Raw genomic sequence first — 20,902 nt, 5'->3', positions numbered from 1 at the left:
TTTACTCACCAACTCATTCTCAAAGTTTAGGAAAGAACTTTTCAATGTCAATTTCAAATTTGCATGTAGAAGATTGATCTCTTTGAAAAGCGACAAAAACAATATAAGTTCATCTACGCCTGCACATCAGACAAAGGAGGACATTTTTACTCACAATGTAAGGTTCATCTTCATCGAGGTCAATGGAAGGCGCTTCCACTTGGTAGATACTGTGATGCTTCTTACACTGGGAAATACATTCAATTACATGTACACACAGATCAACCCAGTCCAATATCTGACACAGCAGGAGGAGAATATTTACTGAAGTGCCATAAAATACTTAACCAGCTGGTGAGAGAGATTTTGACAATGTGCTCATCAATATTGGAGCTGTTGTAAGGAAGGTAGCACAGGACAGGCCTGGCACAGCAATACCAGGCAGCAGTTGGAGGATCAGCTTATGTCAGCCAGATGTTTGGATCCCATTACTATGCTAGGAACCCACAGATGCACATAAACAAGAAACCATATATCTTTCCAGAAAATCTTTTCAAACCATTTCATGTATGTGTACTTGAAAGCATTTCAGAGAGTTGTTGTGCTACCTTGTGTTTGTCCCAGTAGAACCAGACCCTGTCTCCCTCCTCTATCAGCAGGATCATGGGCTGGAAGGAGCGGTCCAGGATCTCGATCTTGTGCTCTCTGAAACAATAGGGTGATTGTAGGCAAGCAATGGACACATGACCTAACAGCACTGTGTCAGCTAGGTTGTATGGGGAAAACAAGCCTGAAGGAGGCAGCTAACTGGTCCTAGCCCAAACATGATCAACATTAGGAGGAAATTTAGCGATTAACACAAATGACCATCAAATAGACCAGTGGTTTCTGGTGTCCAAATTGGAAACAGGTCAACCAGAGGTATAGCAAGATGTATTTGGTATCACGGGAAAGCATGGGACGTCTAGTTTTCCAAAAGCAATGTTGCCAGGCACTATAACAAATAGATAAATTTTCACCATGAATACATATTAATTTTGTGAATGTTTGTGTTGCTTCAAACACTGTTCCTATATTCCATGCTAAATAGCAAGGTCAAGTTCACAGCAATTGAATTTGTAGCCTCTCTTGCTCCCACTTACCTCGGTGCCTCTCGGACCTGCACCACACACAGGTGTGTCCGCCCCAGTTCTATGCTCTCTGTCTGGAAGTAGTACAGGCCTGGGCGTCTGGAACAGACAGACAAACACAATCACAACAAGCGTGTAGGGTTTAAATTATGAACTCCAACAAATGCAGAGTTCCAACGGAGTTCTAAATTCATATCAAGTGCACCTTCAAATAGGATACTAAAACAACAGAAGAGGACCATATATTCAAGATATTGTCAAAGACTGTTATCTGTTGATACAATAGTGACCCTGTAAGACACCGTCGGTAGTTAGTGCCATGAATGTGTACTCACTGGAAGGTATGTCTGTAGCTTCCTGACACTGTGGCCACCACACTGAAACAGAGAATACAACCTACTGGTTATACACAATATTTTCAGCTGTTATACCTAATGGAGTTGAGGAATCCAAGTCCGACCTACAGAACTCTTTGCCTGTACCTAGCTTAAACACCAGTAAACAGAGCCCTATGTCTGATCTATCCAAACACAACATTGATGCCATGGTTGACCTACCCAGAAACAGCTAAGACCAGGTCTAGTATCTGCCTATGGCTCCATGGTTGATGACAAGGTTCCTGGTCTAATGGGTCTTCCCTGAGGTGTGTTTCAGCACTCATGACCAACCTGACGTTTGTGGGTAGTTTCCAGAGTAAGCCTTGTCTAATGGGTCTACCCTGAGGTGTGTTTCAGCACTCATGACCAACCTGACGTTTGTGGGCTGCTTCCAGAGTAAGCCTTGTCTAATGGGTCTACCCTGAGGTGTGTTTCAGCACTCATGACCAACCTGACGTTTGTGGGCCATTTCCAGAGTAAGCCTTGTCTAATGGGTCTACCCTGAGGTGTGTTTCAGCACTCATGACCAACCTGACGTTTGTGGGCTGCTTCCAGAGTAAGCCTTGTCTAATGGGTCTACCCTGAGGTGTGTTTCAGCACTCATGACCAACCTGGCATTTGTGGGCCATTTCCAGAGTAAGCCTTGTCTAATGGGTCTACCCTGAGGTGTGTTTCAGCACTCATGACCAACCTGACGTTTGTGGGCTGTTTCCAGAAGGAGCCTTGTCTAATGGGTCTTCCCTGAGGTGTGTTTCAGCACTCATGACCAACCTGACGTTTGTGGGCTGTTTCTAGTAGGAGCCTTGTCTAATGGGTCTAACTACCCCTGGAGTGTGTTTCAGCACTCATGACCAATCTGGCGTTTGTGGGCTGTTTCCTGAAGGTGCTTTGTCTAATGGGTCTAACTACCCGTGAGGTGTGTTTCAGCACTCATGACCAACCTGGCGTTTGTGGGCTGTTTCCTGAAGGTGCTTTGTCTAATGGGTCTAACTACCCGTGAGGTGTGTTTCAGCACTCATGACCAACCTGGCGTTTGTGGGCTGTTTCCTGAAGGTGCTTTGTCTAATGGGTCTACCTACCCCTGGAGTGTGTTTCAGCACTCATGACCAATCTGGCGTTTGTGGGCTGTTTCCTGAAGGTGCTTTGTCTAATGGGTCTAACTACCCGTGAGGTGTGTTTCAGCACTCATGACCAACCTGGCATTTGTGGGCTGTTTCCTGAAGGAGCCTCTGTCCATGCAGAGGATGACTTCTTTGATGGTGTGGGGGACGGCACACTGCTTCCACGACCACTTCACCGTATGGCCCTGGAAGATTTCAATGATGTCTGGGGAAAACCCTTCATCTGTGACAACTGCCTGAAGGTCCATCCGCCGTCGGACGAGCACAGCCAGAGGGGTACAGCGAACTCCATTCCTGGATAAATGACACATAAATGTGCTCCATTAGCAATCCTTCTGCCTTAAAAGTAAACAGAACACTTTACATGAACTAAGATCCTTGCTGACTGCAGGAATTCCAAAATCACATTACTTCTCAATCAGCTTTGTCCTCATACACTCCACTACTTTCTACAGGCATACATTTCAAATTTGCTCATGTTATAAACAGGAAGTCCGCAGAACTAGAACCTTTATATTTTCATAATACCAAATACCAATTCACCTCTGCATAGGAAGACACCTACACATGGACAGAATGTGTAACTATCCCTGCAACAAACATTCTTCTCCATCACAATCTCATTAAATTATAGGCTAATACCTGCAAATGAGGTGACCTCAGGTTCTCACACAGAAACATTGTATCAAAGTAAAAGATGGGATTTTAATGAGATTGTCGACAATATGTTTGAATCTACAGCTGGACTCACAAGGCAAACTTGTACTCTCCCTCCAGGTTGAACTGTAGCTCGTACTGTCCGTCTGTTTCATCGGGACTGGCCTGATACCCACCAATCACAGGGCGCAGCTTCTCTCCGTCATATATTACCTGCAGGTATGGACATACAACATAGAGACATATACAATATGCACATAAGATAGCTACGCAATAAATCGCAAAGAATAATAAAGAATGAAGCATGGTTTATTTCATGATAAAATATTGTTCTGTCATGACATCATTTCTGAAGATTCGAACATGCTCTCGCAACGTGATGACGTCGTAAATTGGACACCACTATTTTTGTGAGGGAAGTGACTTGTTCCCCATAGACATAGCTGGCCAACGCAGATGAACACAATGGTCGAACGTGGGAGAATGTGGGAGAGATATGTATTGGAAGAAAAGGTACAGATAGTCTACGTAAAAATTGTGAGAATATCTGGGAAATACGAAACGTAACCCCCTGATAAAAATAGACTTGACCAACACTGTTGAGATTGGTTTGTATTCAGGGAGTCATCATAATTTAAATACGGGTAAATATTTTGTAAACGTTTGTACATATTATTAACATTTTAATGAGGCTGTACAAAATGTTGATATCTCATGTAAGAAATAAATGAATCATGGTCATTGTTTATCATTCAATAAAACACTGCAGGGAGAATAAACCATGAGGGGAAAACATAGCTGCACCCTGCTTTTATTCTCCTTGCAGTGTTTGATTGTACAATAAACAACGACCACAAGTCATTTATTTCTTAAATACCACATAGATACATACTATACAGGTTGATCATATTGTATCAACATTTAGACTTTATGTCACATGTAAAATATGTGAATAAAAAATATATTCAGATTTGACCGATCGGAGCCAAAGCAAAATTTAAAAAAAATAAACCTTTAAAAGTAGTCTCTAGGCAATGCAACTTCTTATTAGGAGAAAAAATCCTGGACCTTCAACAGAACCAGCATTGATTTTTTCCCATTACTCATATTTTTTTATATTTCTACTACGGTAATCCAAGCTAAATGGTTAGCAAAAAGTCCAACCATTCAATAATAACAGTTTGGCCTTCTGTTGTATATTCAGATAAAGCAAATTCAATGTTTATATCATATATATTAATCAAATATTATTGGGGCAGTAAGTATTAAGTAGGGCAGTACTCAGTTTTGTTAGAGACTGTCCACATATAGTTTAGCCAATATTCCTATCAAAGGCTGGTTAGCATCCTTTGAAGACTGACTTGATAGGGGATATCGACAGTTCAGTATTGACCTACCTGTATCATGGATACCCTTTCTTCCCACACAAATGTGATTGACTGGAAACAGAAAACACAGGCACTGTAAACGCAGGAACACAAGTCTTTCCTATATATCATACCAGGATATGCAATGTGACCACTGTCTGGCAAAGAGACAGGAATTGACCTGTCCATCATGTTCATGTGTATCACATCCTCTGTGATTGAGATCAAGGGTTGTGAAACTTGGACATGTCATTATTTATCATTATTAGCAAGACAACAGATCATTCCAGTCCCCAACAAATAACTATTTACTTGCAATTTTTTTCTTATTTTCAACACCTTGTGCAAGCATTATTTCATGGAATTTATACACTTGCTGATGGAAGTAAGTGAGTGAGTGAGTGAGTGAGTGAGTTTGGTTTAATATGGTTTTGAAATGTACTTCAGATTTGGTTCGGACAAACCTAGAAACATAATCAGGGCAAACTGGGAGTTGAGTGAGTATGGTTTTACGACGCTTTTTCCAGCAATATCACGACGGGGGACACCAGAAATGGGCTTCACACATTGTACCCATGTCGGTAATCGAATCCGGATGTTCGGCATGACGAGCGAACACTTTAACCACTAGGCTACCCGACCGCCCCTAACTGGGATTTGAACCCATGATGACAGGTTTCTGGCACCCCTAAGGGGATGTTACTCTGCACAGCAACTTTCAGCACCTTAGAGGACGAAGCCACCCATGCCCCCTAGAGGAACTAAGGAGACAATGAGTTGTGTGTTGTACATACAGATGATAGGGAACAGTTGTAGGCTAACATCATCCAACACAAAGATTACTGGCATCTGTCTGCATTTTCTTTCTTATGTATTTGACTTGCCACATACCTCGTAATTTATCTAGTTTTAAATTGTTAAAAAAGAGGCAGTTGGGTAGCCTAGTGTTTAAAGCATTTGCTCCTCATGCCAAAGATCCAGGTTTTGTTTCCCCACATGGGTACAATGTCTGAAGTCCCCCGCCATGATATTGCTGGAATATTGCTAAAAGTGGCGTACAACCATACTCATCCATTTAAATTGTAAAAGTCAAAGACATTCTGTCATCATGGCATTGCAAACTGTTTGACCATGACGATGAAGATAAAGTTTCAAATTTTATATTTTGCCTATGATCATACTTATCATTAGGAAAAGTATATTTGTATGGCTGATCGAATTTCAGTGACACAGTCAATTGTATTTGTTAAACCCTGATGTAAACCATAAAAGATCTGGGGGTTCCTAGTCACAGGTTACAGCAGCAAGCCTCATGGTTCACAGGACCACATTAACACTGCTAATATATATACATATATCATGTGTATTATTGAAAAAGTTTCATATCAACATCCTATTTTCCCATTTCTTCCCAATAACAAAGCAGCTATATCTCACACTCATTTTGATTGAAATTTGACAGCTCAACTAAATCGCCACACAACCAATGTCTGCCTGTGTGGTTCAGTTGATTCAGACATAAACATGAGTATGCAAACAAATACAGTTTATCCGAGAATAATCCTGCTTATTGGCAAGTTTGCCGTATCAAAGTAGAGCTTAATCATGCCGCCTTCAGGGCCTTTCATTCAGTAAGCAGCTTAGCTGCGGCTTGTGGTGGAACTGCCTTGAAACTATGTGAATATGAGTCTCTGTGTAGGGCCCCAGCACACATATTGGCTCACGATATATTAATATCCAGGACAGTCCTATAAGTCATGAAAACCGGCTGGAATTATACAATATTCATGAGTTCACAAAAGTGAGCGATTGAGTTGGGTTCAACAACGCTTGAACAGTATTGCAGTAATATCATGGGGAGTCAGCTTGATGTGGGAGGAAAACCCGACATGATGCAGTGCTGGGATATTTACCATCTTGGAGAAACCCACGAGCACGGATATGGTGCTGACAAACCTAGAAACAATCAGGGGGAACCTGAGAAGTTTATTATTAAAATAGTTTTCGACCTTTTAACACTAGGGTCTTTTTAACAAAGACCCCTTGACAAGCACTCTTATATTCTAACACTGAGTTGCGTCTGACGTCTGCTGCTTTGAGCAGTATTTCAGCTGCATCATGATGTGTCAGCCTGATGTGGGTCACAGACGTCTACTACTTTGGTAAAACCCGCCATCACGGGTATGGTACTGACAAACTTGGAAACATGGTCAGGGAAGCCCGGATTCCACCCATCAATCATAAGTTTCAATTCTGCACAGCGAATTGTGAGACAACTGAGCCTTTAACACAGATTAAAGAAAACTAGAATTATTTTTTTTCAAAACAATTGCTTAGTATCTTCAACTATCTTGAATATCTAATCAAGTTCTGAGGAGCTCTGTATAGGCACACTTGATCTATTGATTTTCCCAAGATGAAAACAGCTCACTTGCAATTTTCATAAAGCCATGACGTTTGGACTGTATTTTATCTCTGTCATCATATACCTGTGTAAGGAAATCTTTTCCTACCCCCCCCTGTGAATGTATGCATTTGGTTGTCAATTACTGAGCTAATACATGTAATCAATGTGTGGTGGCCAGGGTAATCTGCCCACCAGACTTTCCAGGTGGTGATGGTTCATTTCCGGGAACAATACCTGCCACTCTGTCAACAAGGTGATGGTTCCAGCTCTGGAAACTGCTATTTCAGGTAACAATACCTGCCACTCTGTCAACAAGGTGATGGTTCCAGCTCTGGAAACTGCTATTTCAGGTAACAATACCTGCCACAATGTCCACAGGCCACAGCAATCAGTGTGCTGTGTGTGGCAGCAGGCAGCCATTGATGCCATGCAGGAATAGTGTAAGACATTATTGATAACACATGTACATCCCACACTGTTATCAACACTATTCACTTTACAACGCCAACATCCTGTCTGCAGACAATGCTCATTTAAACATTATGTTGTGATACTTAAGTAGGTGCAAACGAAAATGGAAGGCAAGTTGCGTCAGATACAGAACTGAAACTAGAGACATCTGATCAGGATCATACTGATTATTAATGAACAGTCCCAGATGAATTCTGCATTAAAATCATAAAAATTATGTGGAAAAGTCAGATGTTAAAACAACCATTTCCCCCTCAAAAATTAATACAAACTAATTGAATTCCTTACAGTTTTTAATCTCTTGAATTTAGACATTTCATGTTTGGTTGAACATGTCAACTTATTGTAGTCATAATACCACATGAATGTATAAAAGTATTGTTTGTTTGTTGTTTAACGCAGCACTCAGCAATATTCCAGCTATATGACGGCAGTCAAAAAAAAATTGAGTCCGGACCAGACAATCCAGTGATTGATATCATGAGCATCGATCTATGCAAATGGGATCGATGACATGCATCAACCAAGTCAGCGAGCGAAAATGATTTATTTCTCATTTTGTGTGTGTTTGAATCACATGTTAAATATCTGATCATCATTCGTCTGCAAAATTTGATAGAAAAGCCTGAAAATACTGAAAAATAGTGTATTCAGTCATACAAAAAGGCAAATTCCCCAGTTTTTATGCAATGTTTCTCGGTCAGTCACATTTTCTGCAAATCTTTGCACGATTGCTGAATTTGCCTGGGACTGTATAACAGTACATAGTTTGTCCAAATCATAGTGATGTTCAGCTTCACTATGCGGTTAATGACAAAAAGATGATTAGTTGGAGAAGATGAGTTGGGTCTTACACTGCTTGTAGCAATGTTCCCACCATACATTCCAACCAGAAATCAACTTCACATGGTACCCATGTAGGGTACTGAGCTTGAGTCTTCATTGTGATACTGAATATTGACATGTTGGGCACATAGAGTACATGTAGATTGGTACCAATGTACTGTTACCCACTGTAGTCTGGAGGCAAACATCTTGTTAAGTTCTTGCCGGTGTCTGGTATAACTTTGACTTCTTCCAGGGGCCTCAGCTAATCTCTACTATGGGTGCACATTCACCCAGGTCAGTGGCAGTATTATTGTTAGATATGTTTGATCACCCAGGTCAGCAGCAGTATTATTGTTAGATACGTTTGATCACCCAGGTCAGCCGCAGTATTATTGTCACATACTTTTGATCACCCAGGTCAGCAGCAGTATTATTGTTAGATATGTTTGATCACCCATGTCAGCAGCAGTATTATGGTTAGATACGTTTGATCACCCAGCAGTATTATTGTTAGATACGTTTGATCACCCAGGTCAGCAGCAGTATTATTGTCAGATACTTTTGATCACCCAGGTCAGCCGCAGTATTATTGTCAGATACGTTTGATCACCCCGGTCAGCAGCAGTATTATTGTCACATACTTTTGTTCACCCAGGTCAGCAGCAGTATTATTGTCACATATGTTTGATCATATACTTACTTGGCCTTCCATTATTGTAATCTCTGGCAGACTAAATCCAACTTTTGTTATTCTGACAATGGCCTCTTCATATCCATCTGAGAAAAGAAAATGTTTACAGGATAATGACTAGATTGTTGAATCTTGTACAGATAGTTGCACCTGTGATCTGGATCATAACAAGCAAGTTGCACCTGTGATCTGGATTATAACAAGAAAAATGCACCGGTAATCTGGATCATAACAAGAAGTTGCACCTGTAATCTGGATCATAACAACAAAGTTGCATCTGTTATCTGGATTACATATAACTACACTGCAGCAACTGTGATCAGGCTAAACTACATTGTTGCAACTGTGATCAGGCTAAACTACATTGTTGCAACTGTGATCAGGACGAGTACATTGTTGCAACTATGATCAGGCTAAACTACATTGTGGCAACTGTCATTAGGATAAACTACATTGTTGCAACTATGATCAGGACAAGTACATTGTTCCAACTATGATCAGGCTAAACTACATTGTTCCAACTATGATCAGGCTAAACTACATTGTTGCAACTGTGATCAGGCTAAACTACATTGTTCCAACTATGATCAGGCTAAACTACATTGTTGCAACTGTGATCAGGCTAAACTACATTGTTCCAACTATGATCAGGCTAAACTACATTGTTGCACCTGTGATCAGGACAAGTACATTGTTGCAACTATGATCAGGCTAAAATACACTGCTGCAGGTGATGTTATTTGTTGTTTTACACCGCACTCAGCAATATGCCAGCTAATATGATGGCGGTCTGTAAATAATCGAGTCTAGACCAGACAATCCAGTGATTTACATCATGAGCATCAATCCACGCAATTCGGATATGACGACATGCATCAACCAAGTCAGCGAGCCTGACCAACCCACACTGCTGCAACTCTGATCAGGATAAACTACATTGTTGCAACTGTCATCAGGATAAACAACATTGTTGCAACTGTCATCTGGATAAACTACATTGTTGCAACTGTGACCAGGCTAAATTACATTGTTGCAACTGTCATCTGGATAAACAACCAGAGATCCAGATAAGCTGCGTATCTGCGTAAAATACGCATCAGAAATGCAGAAATAAGCAGTAAAATAATATCCAAGCGTATCAAATACGCAACGAACATTACAGATATGCTACAAAAATAAAACTTGTGCGTATATTCAAAATATTGTGAAGTAACCCTGCGTATTCGATTGGCAAATCAGCAACTTATTTTGAAATTATAAACGGGCATTCCGTCAACCTTGCCAAACTCCCCGATGACAGTTACATCATGATCATTTGCCATCACACTTTCTTGTGGAAGTATCGTGGTATTTTTGACTCCTATAAAGCTCTCGAACCCACACAACACCAGTTTGCAGGGACTAGATGAATAGTATTTTCAAATATTTAACTTAAATACCCACATGTGTAAAAACTAGTGGTAACAGAAATTTGAATACCCAGATAGAATAGGTGATACGCAGTGATTTTAAAATGCATGGGTAAAATACCCACAACACCAAAAGCTTATCTGGAGCTCTGAACAACATTGTTGCAACTGTGATCAGGATAAACTACATTGTTGCAACTGTGATCAGGATAAACAACATTGTTGCCACTGTGATCAGGATAAATTACATTGTTGCCACTGTGATCAGGATAAATTACATTGTTGCAACTGTGATCAGGATACACTACATTGTTGCAACTGTGATCAGGATAAACTACATTGTTGCAACTGTGATCAGGATAAACAACATTGTTGCCACTGTGATCAGGATAAATTACATTGTTGCAACTGTCATCAGGATACACTACATTGTTGCAACTGTGATCAGGATAAACTACATTGTTGCAACTGTGATCAGGATAAATTACATTGTTGCAACTGTCATCAGGATACACTACATTGTTGCAACTGTGATCAGGATAAACAACATTGTTGCAACTGTGATCAGGATAAACTACATTGTTGCAACTGTGATCAGGATAAACAACATTGTTGCCACTGTGATCAGGATAAATTACATTGTTGCCACTGTGATCAGGATAAATTACATTGTTGCAACTGTCATCAGGATACACTACATTGTTGCAACTGTGATCAGGATAAACAACATCGTTGCCACTGTGATCAGGATAAATTACATTGTTGCAACTGTCATCAGGATACACTACAGTTTGAGTGTTACTTTCATTATTCAACCAAATGTGGTGTTCACATAATCACTGATAATTCTCATGTCAAAATGTTTTAATAATTTTTTAAATGAATCTACTTGACTCAAATAAACATGATTACTGCCCAGCATTATGAGTCACACCAAAATACTTTTCTTAAGCAACTTGAACCAATTTCCACACTTCTGTCAAAAAGCCCAAAGTTTTATAAGTGTTTAAGAACCATGATTTCATCTTCCCCCCCCCCGCCAAATATTTTGAATAAGAACATTAGGTAAAGACCAAAATGTATCAGATTTCATCAATGACTTTGCTATAGAAAATAGTATTAGGACATTGTCATGATTGTATTAACTTTTGATGCATTAACTTTTTATGACATTCTTCTGTTCATCTACCAAATTTGAAAGATATCATCACGACATTTTTCAGTACAATCACTCAATGTCCTAGAAAATAAATCCATCTGAAACACTGGATTACCTAAACATTCCTACACTACAGCAGTTGGTAGTTTGTTGACATACACCAGAGATTATTGAACAGTAACCATGGAAACAAAATAGTGGAAATTGTGCAATGCAAATATGTGCTGTGCAGGTTAATGTCAATGGAAACACATTTGAGATTTTTGAACAGTAACCATGGAAACAAAATAGTGGAAATTATGCAACACGCGAAATGCTGTGCAGGTTAATATGTCAGAAGAAACATGTATTTTAGGTGCTATCTGCACAGCAGCAACTCCAGTGTAACTAGAAAGCATCTTCGTCTATTCCACCTGTTGTCAGTTCCAATACAGCATGCACTTTGTGTTATATAATTTGTGATGTGATCTACTCACCAGAGCCTACGACCAGCAAAGACAGGGGGAAATACAAATAAGGGATGATAATTGGAATTCAAAACATATTCTACATCCTTGTAATGAACACATTTCCATATTGGATTCATCATTTTTTCCCCCAAGTTGTTGATAACATGTATACATATCATCAAAAATAGAACAAAAAACAGAATGTGTAAAAATGTCATCTTTCAGACATATTTCTCAAAGGAGTATACATGGTTGGTGTGTGGATTGTTATAATGATTTGTACGAGATAATAGTCAGAGAATCATATTTTGTATGTAACCAACCACACCTAGCAACAATGAATAGTCATCAATGAATAGTCAAAATTCTATATTACAATCAGACACATATCCTGATATGTTAAATTTTAGATATAAATTTAATAAAACAAAAAACATTGAATGTCATCACACAACATGGCATCACCAGAGAACTCTCTTAATGTTCTCTATCCACTTTGACTATCACAGCAATCCAAACACTCAACATGGCCAGCAAATTGATCAATATCAATAAATGGTCATAAACCCACCAGGGGTCATTCATAAAACTTTTACAACTCTTTTTATGGATAACATCAACAAAGATCATTATTAGTTGGAATAACTGCCAATAGCATCCTTGTTGCTAGCCCTGTGAGCAGCCTGTATCTCAGATCTGAGGATTATTGTGAGATAGAGGTATGGCACAACAGCATGCGATTTATTGATTATACCTGCACCATGGAGTGTTATATGAGTTCTAATTAATTATCATTACTACATGTTGATCATAATATTGACATGGTTACATGGCTTGGTTACCATATGTACAGGGTCTAATACTTGAATGAATGAATAACTGTTCGAACTATGACCTCAAGTTATCATTGTCATAACTCCAGTGATATATGTATATATTCATGAACACAACAAAAGAATACCAAGAGTCTGAATTTGAACAGAATATTTTTATCTTCAGTTGCTACTGCATAAAATTGTATTTCCACCAGGTAATAGGTCTTAATTTCTTGGTTTTGTGTGGCTAATTCTGGTTGGCTGGTGGGTAAATACAAATAAAAAATTTTTTCTCAGATTATTCCCTTTGTTCATAAAAGTGTTGACTGAATACGTTGTTGCTCTGTGTATTTGCTTGTGGTGAAACACGTAACTTAGCCTTTGGCAAATAAAAGTGTAGAGCTTTTTCAGTTATTTCTTTTCAATTGTCCTTATTTTAAGGTCAACAAAGACCAATACTAACTTGCCTGAATCAAGAAATAACAAGAATCAGTTTTCAATTTACCTTGGGGACAAAATTATCATCTTCAACCTTATATTTTGAAACTGCAGGATATTGGCATCACAAAACTGACAGAACAAAATGAATAGCATTGCACTTCAGCTCACCTAGTATGTTGATCAGCTACGTCAGCAGAGCTTAAGGCACTTGTCAGCATTAACCTACATTTCTGTATATTGTTTCCATTGTGATTGTTACTTTCAGATCAAGTTTCTATTTTTGTTCTGTTCAATTGACTCAAGTTTTTGTGGATATTATATACATATACCTCTAGGGCATCATGTAATGGCCGAAACATATCACTATTACACAATTCCTTCTACATGAGGCTCAGAACTTATCAATCAACCCTTGTACACCTCTGATCAATTCTATACAATTCTTCAATTTATATTCATTTGACCGAAAACTGGTATCCAGATTTAAAAACAATGAATATTCAAATCTACAGTTTTTAACTTGCAGAAATTCTGCTGATATATCACAAAAGAATGTTCATGCCTTCATGTTATAAAACGACAAACTATCATCACTCACCTATAAACTTTGATACTGAAGAGCTAAAGTGGGAGACTGATGGAGGGAGCCCTGATATTCCGAGCTGCGATTTTGACAGGTGCCTACTGAGGGACGACCCTTTCCTCTTCAGCGGTGACCCTGACCTCTGAGTGATCTGGCTCCCTGAAGGTGACATCCCTGAAATGGGAGCCATTGACCTCTGGGCATACTGGCGATCTTGTCCATCCTCCACAAACTCCCCATCCTTGGACGCTCCGGACCCCATGGTGTTGGGTGGGGGCTTCTTGCTGTCTGCTTGTGTAGTCTCCTTAGATTCAGTCTCAACACCTGTCACATTGTCCTTTCCATCTGGAAAATCCTCCTTCTCTTTCGCAGTATCCTTGGAATTGTGCTCAGGTAACTTTTCTACACTTCGTAGATTATCATTCACAACATCACTTGTTTCAGTTCCCTCCCGGAAGCTGCCTTCAACGGATCGTGGTAATTCTGCTCTTGGTCCAGGACTATCGCCAACTCTTTCACTTTTCCCGAGTGTGTCACTTTTCACGGCCTGACAGCATTCATCAGAATTATCTCCACCACTTTTATCCACCTCAGCAGCTTCTGATTCAAGATCCTGACTTGGCTGAGTAGCTTCTGAGTCTGGGTCTGGTGTGGCAGTCTCAAGTTGTTCACTTGTCTCAACTGATCTGCCTAATCCACTCTCAGTCTTCTCACTCACTTCCAAATCTTCCTCCTTGTGATCACCTGAAGCTTGTCCTGAATCCTGTACAGTATCCTCAGGATTCTTACCACCAAGATCTTCCCTTGTTGCTTCAGAACCTGAAACACTATCCTTTTCTATGTGGTTCTGGTACTTATCTACACACTCCTCAGAATTCACAATCTGTGTTGTCCTCGGAGTCTCTGAAGGTTCAGCTACTGGAGGAGCTATACCCTCATCCAACACACTCTGTCTCCGTTCCTTGTCAAGATTATCCTCACTGATCACAGACCCTTCCTCCTCAAGGATAGGTTCGAGCTGGGATCTGTTCAGATCGGAGTCTGAGGAATACAGAGAGATCTCCCCAGCTAGTTGAAGCTCATACAGACTCTCAAGGATAGCAGCGTTCACCAGCTGTGTAGTAGGACTGAGATCCTGTGCCTTCAGGCTGTCCCCACTTTGTGTGCAGGTGCTGGTGGACTCGAGTCTAGGTAAGGTTTCTCTTGGGTCTCTGGTGTTGTCCTGACTTGGGGAAGGCTTTTCCTCACCCACTGGTCCTGCAACATCAAGAACATTTGTGAAGATGTTGTAATATAATTGGTAGAGATGTTACGACTGAAAAAATCACTAGGAGCTGGAAATACCACTTCTTCTAGTTATTTGATATATTCATCCTTGAAGCCATAGAATCATGGAGGTCTTCTGATTGATCAATCATATTAATTTGCGCACTATTTATCAAATTACATTGATTTGACACAAAAAATACTGAATCATAATAATGAGTGTTTGGCCAAGTGTCATTGAGAGCTATTATCCCTTATCACTTAGTAACAATGGAATTGCAGATATCACCAATGTCACTGTTTTTTGCCCAAGTAATATCATGATTATTTCATTGAAATGAACATGAACAATCAATGAATAATAAAAAAAAACACTATCCTGAACTTTTACAGTGAAAACACTCTTGAATATTTCCCTTAAAAAAGCCATTTCTCAAATGGTTAACAATTCATCCATTTTGAAACACAATTATATTTTACTTTTTTAATGTTTAACCCGAAAAACCCATTTTACACAAAAATGCATCTGGTGTTACCATTTGAATTTTTTTCCTAAAGTTCATGAACAAGATCATTAATGAAAAACAAAAACTAAATCAATGTGGGCATGCAGCCCAGGTTTACAATGTGATGACTAAACCCTTAATAGGCTACACCACGCTATAAAGCTATCAATTAATAGATTTACTGGAAAAAGCTACCCAAACATTTTTGATTACTGAGCAAGAAATGTTTTCCCCCCAGTTCAGCATACAGTGTTTCCTTCATAACAAAACATATTCCAAACTTCAAAAGACAGGTCATGCTTGGCTTTCGTAGTGTAAACAACACCAAATAGGATTTCATCAGATCTTCAGGCAAAACCTGATAAAAAAGATATCATTAACAATACAGAGATCCAATGTATATTTGTTGAACTGACATCAAACGTAAGTGACTAAGTTTCTATGAAACATCAATACAATGAGAAAAAGAAGGTTAATTAACATCAAATGTGGATATCTAATTGAAACTTGAATTCATTGCTACAGCAAATCCAAATCTAGAACAATGACATCTCGTCCTACTTACATGCAGACACTGAAGGTTCACTGAAGTGTACACGATACTGGTATCCATGAATTACACCAGCTGGTGGTTGTCAAAACATAAGTTGAATAAATATCATTTTAAGAATTACGACATCTATGAGAGTTCCTGGAAACCAGAACAGTCTCCATACTAACACAGTGGTAGCACTACCATATTCACTGTCAACAGCATAAGTACATACAGCTAGGTGTAGCCTACCTTCCCTTTCCCCAAGTCATTGTGCCATTTGTTCTGTCGGTTCATTCTAGAGTATGATATACAAGCACCCACAATCAGCTGCTATGTCGTACATAGCGAAATCAATGTCAGCTGTAATATACGCTGTGTGTTTGTGACGGTACTTGACGCTGGTCCGTAGCAAGGGTGCAGGGAATGTTTGTTGCTAAGGGGCTAGGCATTCACTCACACTCTACGTTATGCTCTGCTCACATACAAATATCATATGAAAAAATATGTGTTTCCATTGACCTTTTCTATTCAGAACACTATAGGCCCCTGTGACACAGCAATGAAAATAAATTGAATAGAAATGAATTGGAACTTTACAGGAGTTTAAGTATGAAGGCATGGTATCAATAGACACTGGTTTTCAAATATATTTACGTATATCTTATTTGATTCTGATTATTCTTCGAGGATTTTAATTATACAATTCAATGTTGAAAGTGACAATGATCATACAGAGTGTCAAATCAGCTGCAAAATATGGCAAATACCTGTCCATACAATTGCTGATAATTATTTCATCCCTTGCTCATGTGTTGCTCATTTCAACTTGATCCAAAAGCAATAAGTTAGGCACTGGCTGGGAAAGGTCCATTTCATGATACTGATCAAATCTGTTTTCATCACTTATAATTCCCATAAGTAGATGTTGCAGCTCAGCTCAGCTCAGCCACATTCCTATCAAGCAACACACAATATACAAGAAATATATACATTTGACATAATAAGTGCCCCGTCTCGATATTTGCTAATATATTGGCAAGTGAACAATCCCAATGAGTGCCCCTTCCGATTGATCAATGTACAGAAAACTTACTTATTCGTGTATGATATGGACTTGTGTATATAAAACATCCATAATTATGGGCAATTTAATTCTAGAAAAAATATGTCTCTCGTAAATAATACACATAGACTTTTCTTTAGCATCATTTCAGGTTGTCAGTATTTGACTGTAATGATCCGTTATCGAAAATAGAATATCAACGAATCCGTATTGAATTACGCAAGTTAACTTATCATATATATATATCATCACTATCAACCAAAAAAACGTAAGTAATATGAGGTAATATTTGAAAATCACAAACACAAAGTGAATGTTTATATTTTATTTTTCAACTTTACCAGCTGATTACCGGTACTTCCTGTTTGGAACGATGGGCGTCAATGATAATTTTTACACATCTTTAATGTGGAGATGCGTTGATACAAATACGTAGTTATGTAAGTTAATACGTGCAAGCATGCACATAGTATTATTTGTAAGAGACATATACATCTAAAGGGGTCAAATACTGAGAGCGATTGTTTTCTGTGTTCGCCAGACCACAAAATTTACGATCTTTCAATTCTGTGTGATGTCACATATCTTCAACAGATCAATCAGCATATTGTGAAACACTGAAATACACATGTTCAAATATCGGAAAGTTTTTACACTCAGTATTTCTACCTCAGTGATTACCATGACCGTTTGTTTTCAAACATTTCAGATGCAAATATAATACTTCAGATATAATGAAGACATGTGTATTGGTGAACATTCACCTACAACAAACCCAAATGTGACCTTCACGGAGTGGTGATATATAACAAGCTTATATCCTGAGTTGACTGTCTACTTGTTTTCTTAGCCAATTTGCAACCAACCACGTACATAATTACCAACGTATGCTAAATATTTACAATTCTTCAATAACAATTGATGTATTGAAACAAACTCTCCTCAATTCCAGTGACACTGAAACCTACAACATTCCAAAGGCAGCAATATAACGACCATGTAGAATATCTGCTACAACCAGAAGCTGATCAACCACTGTATAGAAAGTTAGTGAGGCATGGGTATATATCAGATCTTGGAGGACTTCAAGTACGAAACACTGACAATACATTGAAGGTCCTACTGCCAGCCTAATGACCCATGCAACAGCATATACTCACGTCCAACACAGGTCGGCACTATAGAGTTAGTGACTGGCACATGCAGCAGCACAGCCGTCATCATATACTCTCGTCCAACACAGGTCGGCACTATAGAGTTAGTGACTGGCACATGCAGCAGCACAGCCGTCATCATATGCAGCAGCACAGCCGTCATCATATACTCACGTCCAACACAGGTCGGCACTATAGAGTTAGTGACTGGCACATGCAGAAGCACAGCCGTCATCATATACTCACGTCCAACACAGGTCGGCACTATAGAGTTAGTGACTGGCACATGCAGCAGCACAGCCGTCATCATATACTCATGTCCAACACAGGTCGGCTTTATAGAGTTAGTGACTGACACATGCAGAAGCACAGCTGTCATCATATACTCACGTCCAACACTGGTCGGCACTATAGAGTTAGTGACTGGCACATGCAGCAGCACAGCCGTCATCATATACTCACGTCCAACACTGGTCGGCACTATAGAGTTAGTGACTGGCACATGCAGAAGCACAGCCGTCATCATATACTCACGTCCAACACAGGTCGGCAGTATAGAGTTAGTGACTGGCACATGCAGCAGCACAGCCGTCATCATATACTCACGTCCAACAGAGGTCGGCAGTATAGAGTTAGTGACTGGCACATGCAGCAGCACAGCCGTCATCATATACTCACGTCCAACACTGGTCGGCACTATAGAGTTAGTGACTGGCACACAGGCAAAACAACTAAATTGACTCATCCTGAAAGTTTCATGACACTGAACTTTTATAGACCTTTATAGTCGACTGCCTTCTGATTCCAGTCAACCAAATTCTCAGCAAGGCTTCAATGACAAAAGTGAGTGAGGGAGTTGGGTTTTACTCCACTTTTAGCAATATACCAGCAAAACCAGGAATGGGTTCACACAAGGTACCCTATTAAAGAAAGTAACTATCTACAGAAAAAGCATATATTCCGTAAATATATACATAATATTTAGGAAGTATGAAAACTGGCTAAGTAAGGACAAGACATATTGATGAACAACTTCTAAATGCTCCTCAAAGAAGAAAGCAGGCTGATTCAACATTGGGATAACCTGTTGAAACTCTGAAGCGTTTGAAGCATTACGATGTATCATAACTATATACACATGTAATTTATCATAGGCTTACGAATGACGTGCTACAAACACTTTGTGGATTGGAGCCCAGTCGATCTTATCAAGTGAGGGAGTAAATGAATATGGCTTAGTGCTGTATCAGCAATTAAAGTTTTACTGATATTCATAGCGAGGTTCTTATCAAGACAGCGTCTTAACATTCATGTCCCAGAATAAATACCTTACAACTTCCCAAAATGTGGTCCCCATGGCTCGTGCACCTTAGCCAGGTAAAACAGCCTGTTCCCACAGGGATACACATTCACAGTGCTATTTTCAGCTTGATTTTACATCTAGGCCAATAATGAAATAATCTGTACAATCATGCGTAAGCACTAAAATTCAATGCCCTATTAGTATAATAATCCCGTGGAGGTCCCCTGATTCTCAGTCCGTGAACTGATCCTCCAGACGAGAATGCTAGAGCATTGTGTTGACATTCACAGTCAAGCTGATTAGTCTTGTAACAAATCCATCATACCTGTCTAGCTGTGTTGTTTTGCCCTGTGAAGGTATTCAACTGGAAGAATGGAGTCAACACGAGTTGTATAGAGAATAGGGCTCTCTAAATGAAAACACCTGGAAGTCATTGGTACGCCAAATGAGAACTCACTCTGTATTGATAATAGTCAATGTGGGACAGATTAAACAATTACTAAGCTCTGATGTGTAGTGCAAGTGCTGTTCCAATTGACTAACATCAATAATGTAGTTTTGGGATATGAACCAGAGATTCAGTTTTTACACACAGTTGACTGTCGATTGCCTTAGGGCTTTACGGCAGCAAGTCTGTGGTAATTAAAAAAGGTGCTGTGTCGTATCCTCAGATCATGTACGGATCCTACACTTCTTCAGTGAACCAAGCTGTTACATCCAGACCATGTACTTGATCCTACACCACTTCAGTGAACCAAGCTGTCGACACCCAGATCAAGTACTGGATCCTACACTACTTCAATGAACCAAGCTGTTACATCCAGACCATGTACTGGCTCCTTCACCACATCAGTGAACCAAGCTGTAGACACCCAGATCATGTACTGGATCCTACACTACTTCAACGAACCAAGCTGTTACATCCAGACCATGTACTGGATCCTACACTACTTCAACGAACCAAGCTGTTACATCCAGATCATGTACTGGATCCTACACTACTTCAACGAACCAAGCTGTTACATCCAGACCATGTACTGGATCCTACACTACTTCAGTGAACCAAGCTGTTACATCCAGACCATGTACTGGATCCTACACTACATCAGTGAACCAAGCTGTAGACACCCAGATCATGTACTGGATCCTACACTACTTCAACGAACCAAGCTGTAGACACCCAGATCATGT

The 20,902-nt window shown here is 39.6% G+C and overlaps 1 protein-coding gene across 1 annotated transcript in view; it reads right to left on the bottom strand.

Moving 5' to 3' along the window:
• The window catches only part of LOC124136325, a 104,723-nt gene that overhangs the window by 68,066 nt on the left and 15,755 nt on the right, over positions 1–20,902 (bottom strand). Inside the window, exons 2-11 of the mRNA XM_046502225.2 lie at positions 13,900–15,141; positions 12,073–12,078; positions 9,038–9,114; positions 4,662–4,703; positions 3,359–3,477; positions 2,683–2,901; positions 1,445–1,486; positions 1,122–1,208; positions 588–684; positions 155–226 (exon numbers count right to left, since the gene is read on the bottom strand). Of these exons, the coding sequence (XP_046358181.2) occupies positions 155–226; positions 588–684; positions 1,122–1,208; positions 1,445–1,486; positions 2,683–2,901; positions 3,359–3,477; positions 4,662–4,703; positions 9,038–9,114; positions 12,073–12,078; positions 13,900–15,141 (2,003 nt within the window). The remainder of the gene's footprint in view (positions 1–154; positions 227–587; positions 685–1,121; positions 1,209–1,444; positions 1,487–2,682; positions 2,902–3,358; positions 3,478–4,661; positions 4,704–9,037; positions 9,115–12,072; positions 12,079–13,899; positions 15,142–20,902) is intronic.

Source organism: Haliotis rufescens, unplaced genomic scaffold (genome assembly GCF_023055435.1).
Source record: "Haliotis rufescens isolate VD_foot unplaced genomic scaffold, xgHalRufe1.0.p SCAF_22, whole genome shotgun sequence".
Classification (NCBI taxonomy): Eukaryota; Metazoa; Mollusca; class Gastropoda; order Lepetellida; family Haliotidae; genus Haliotis; species Haliotis rufescens.
This window is presented reverse-complemented; position numbering and strand designations above follow the sequence as displayed.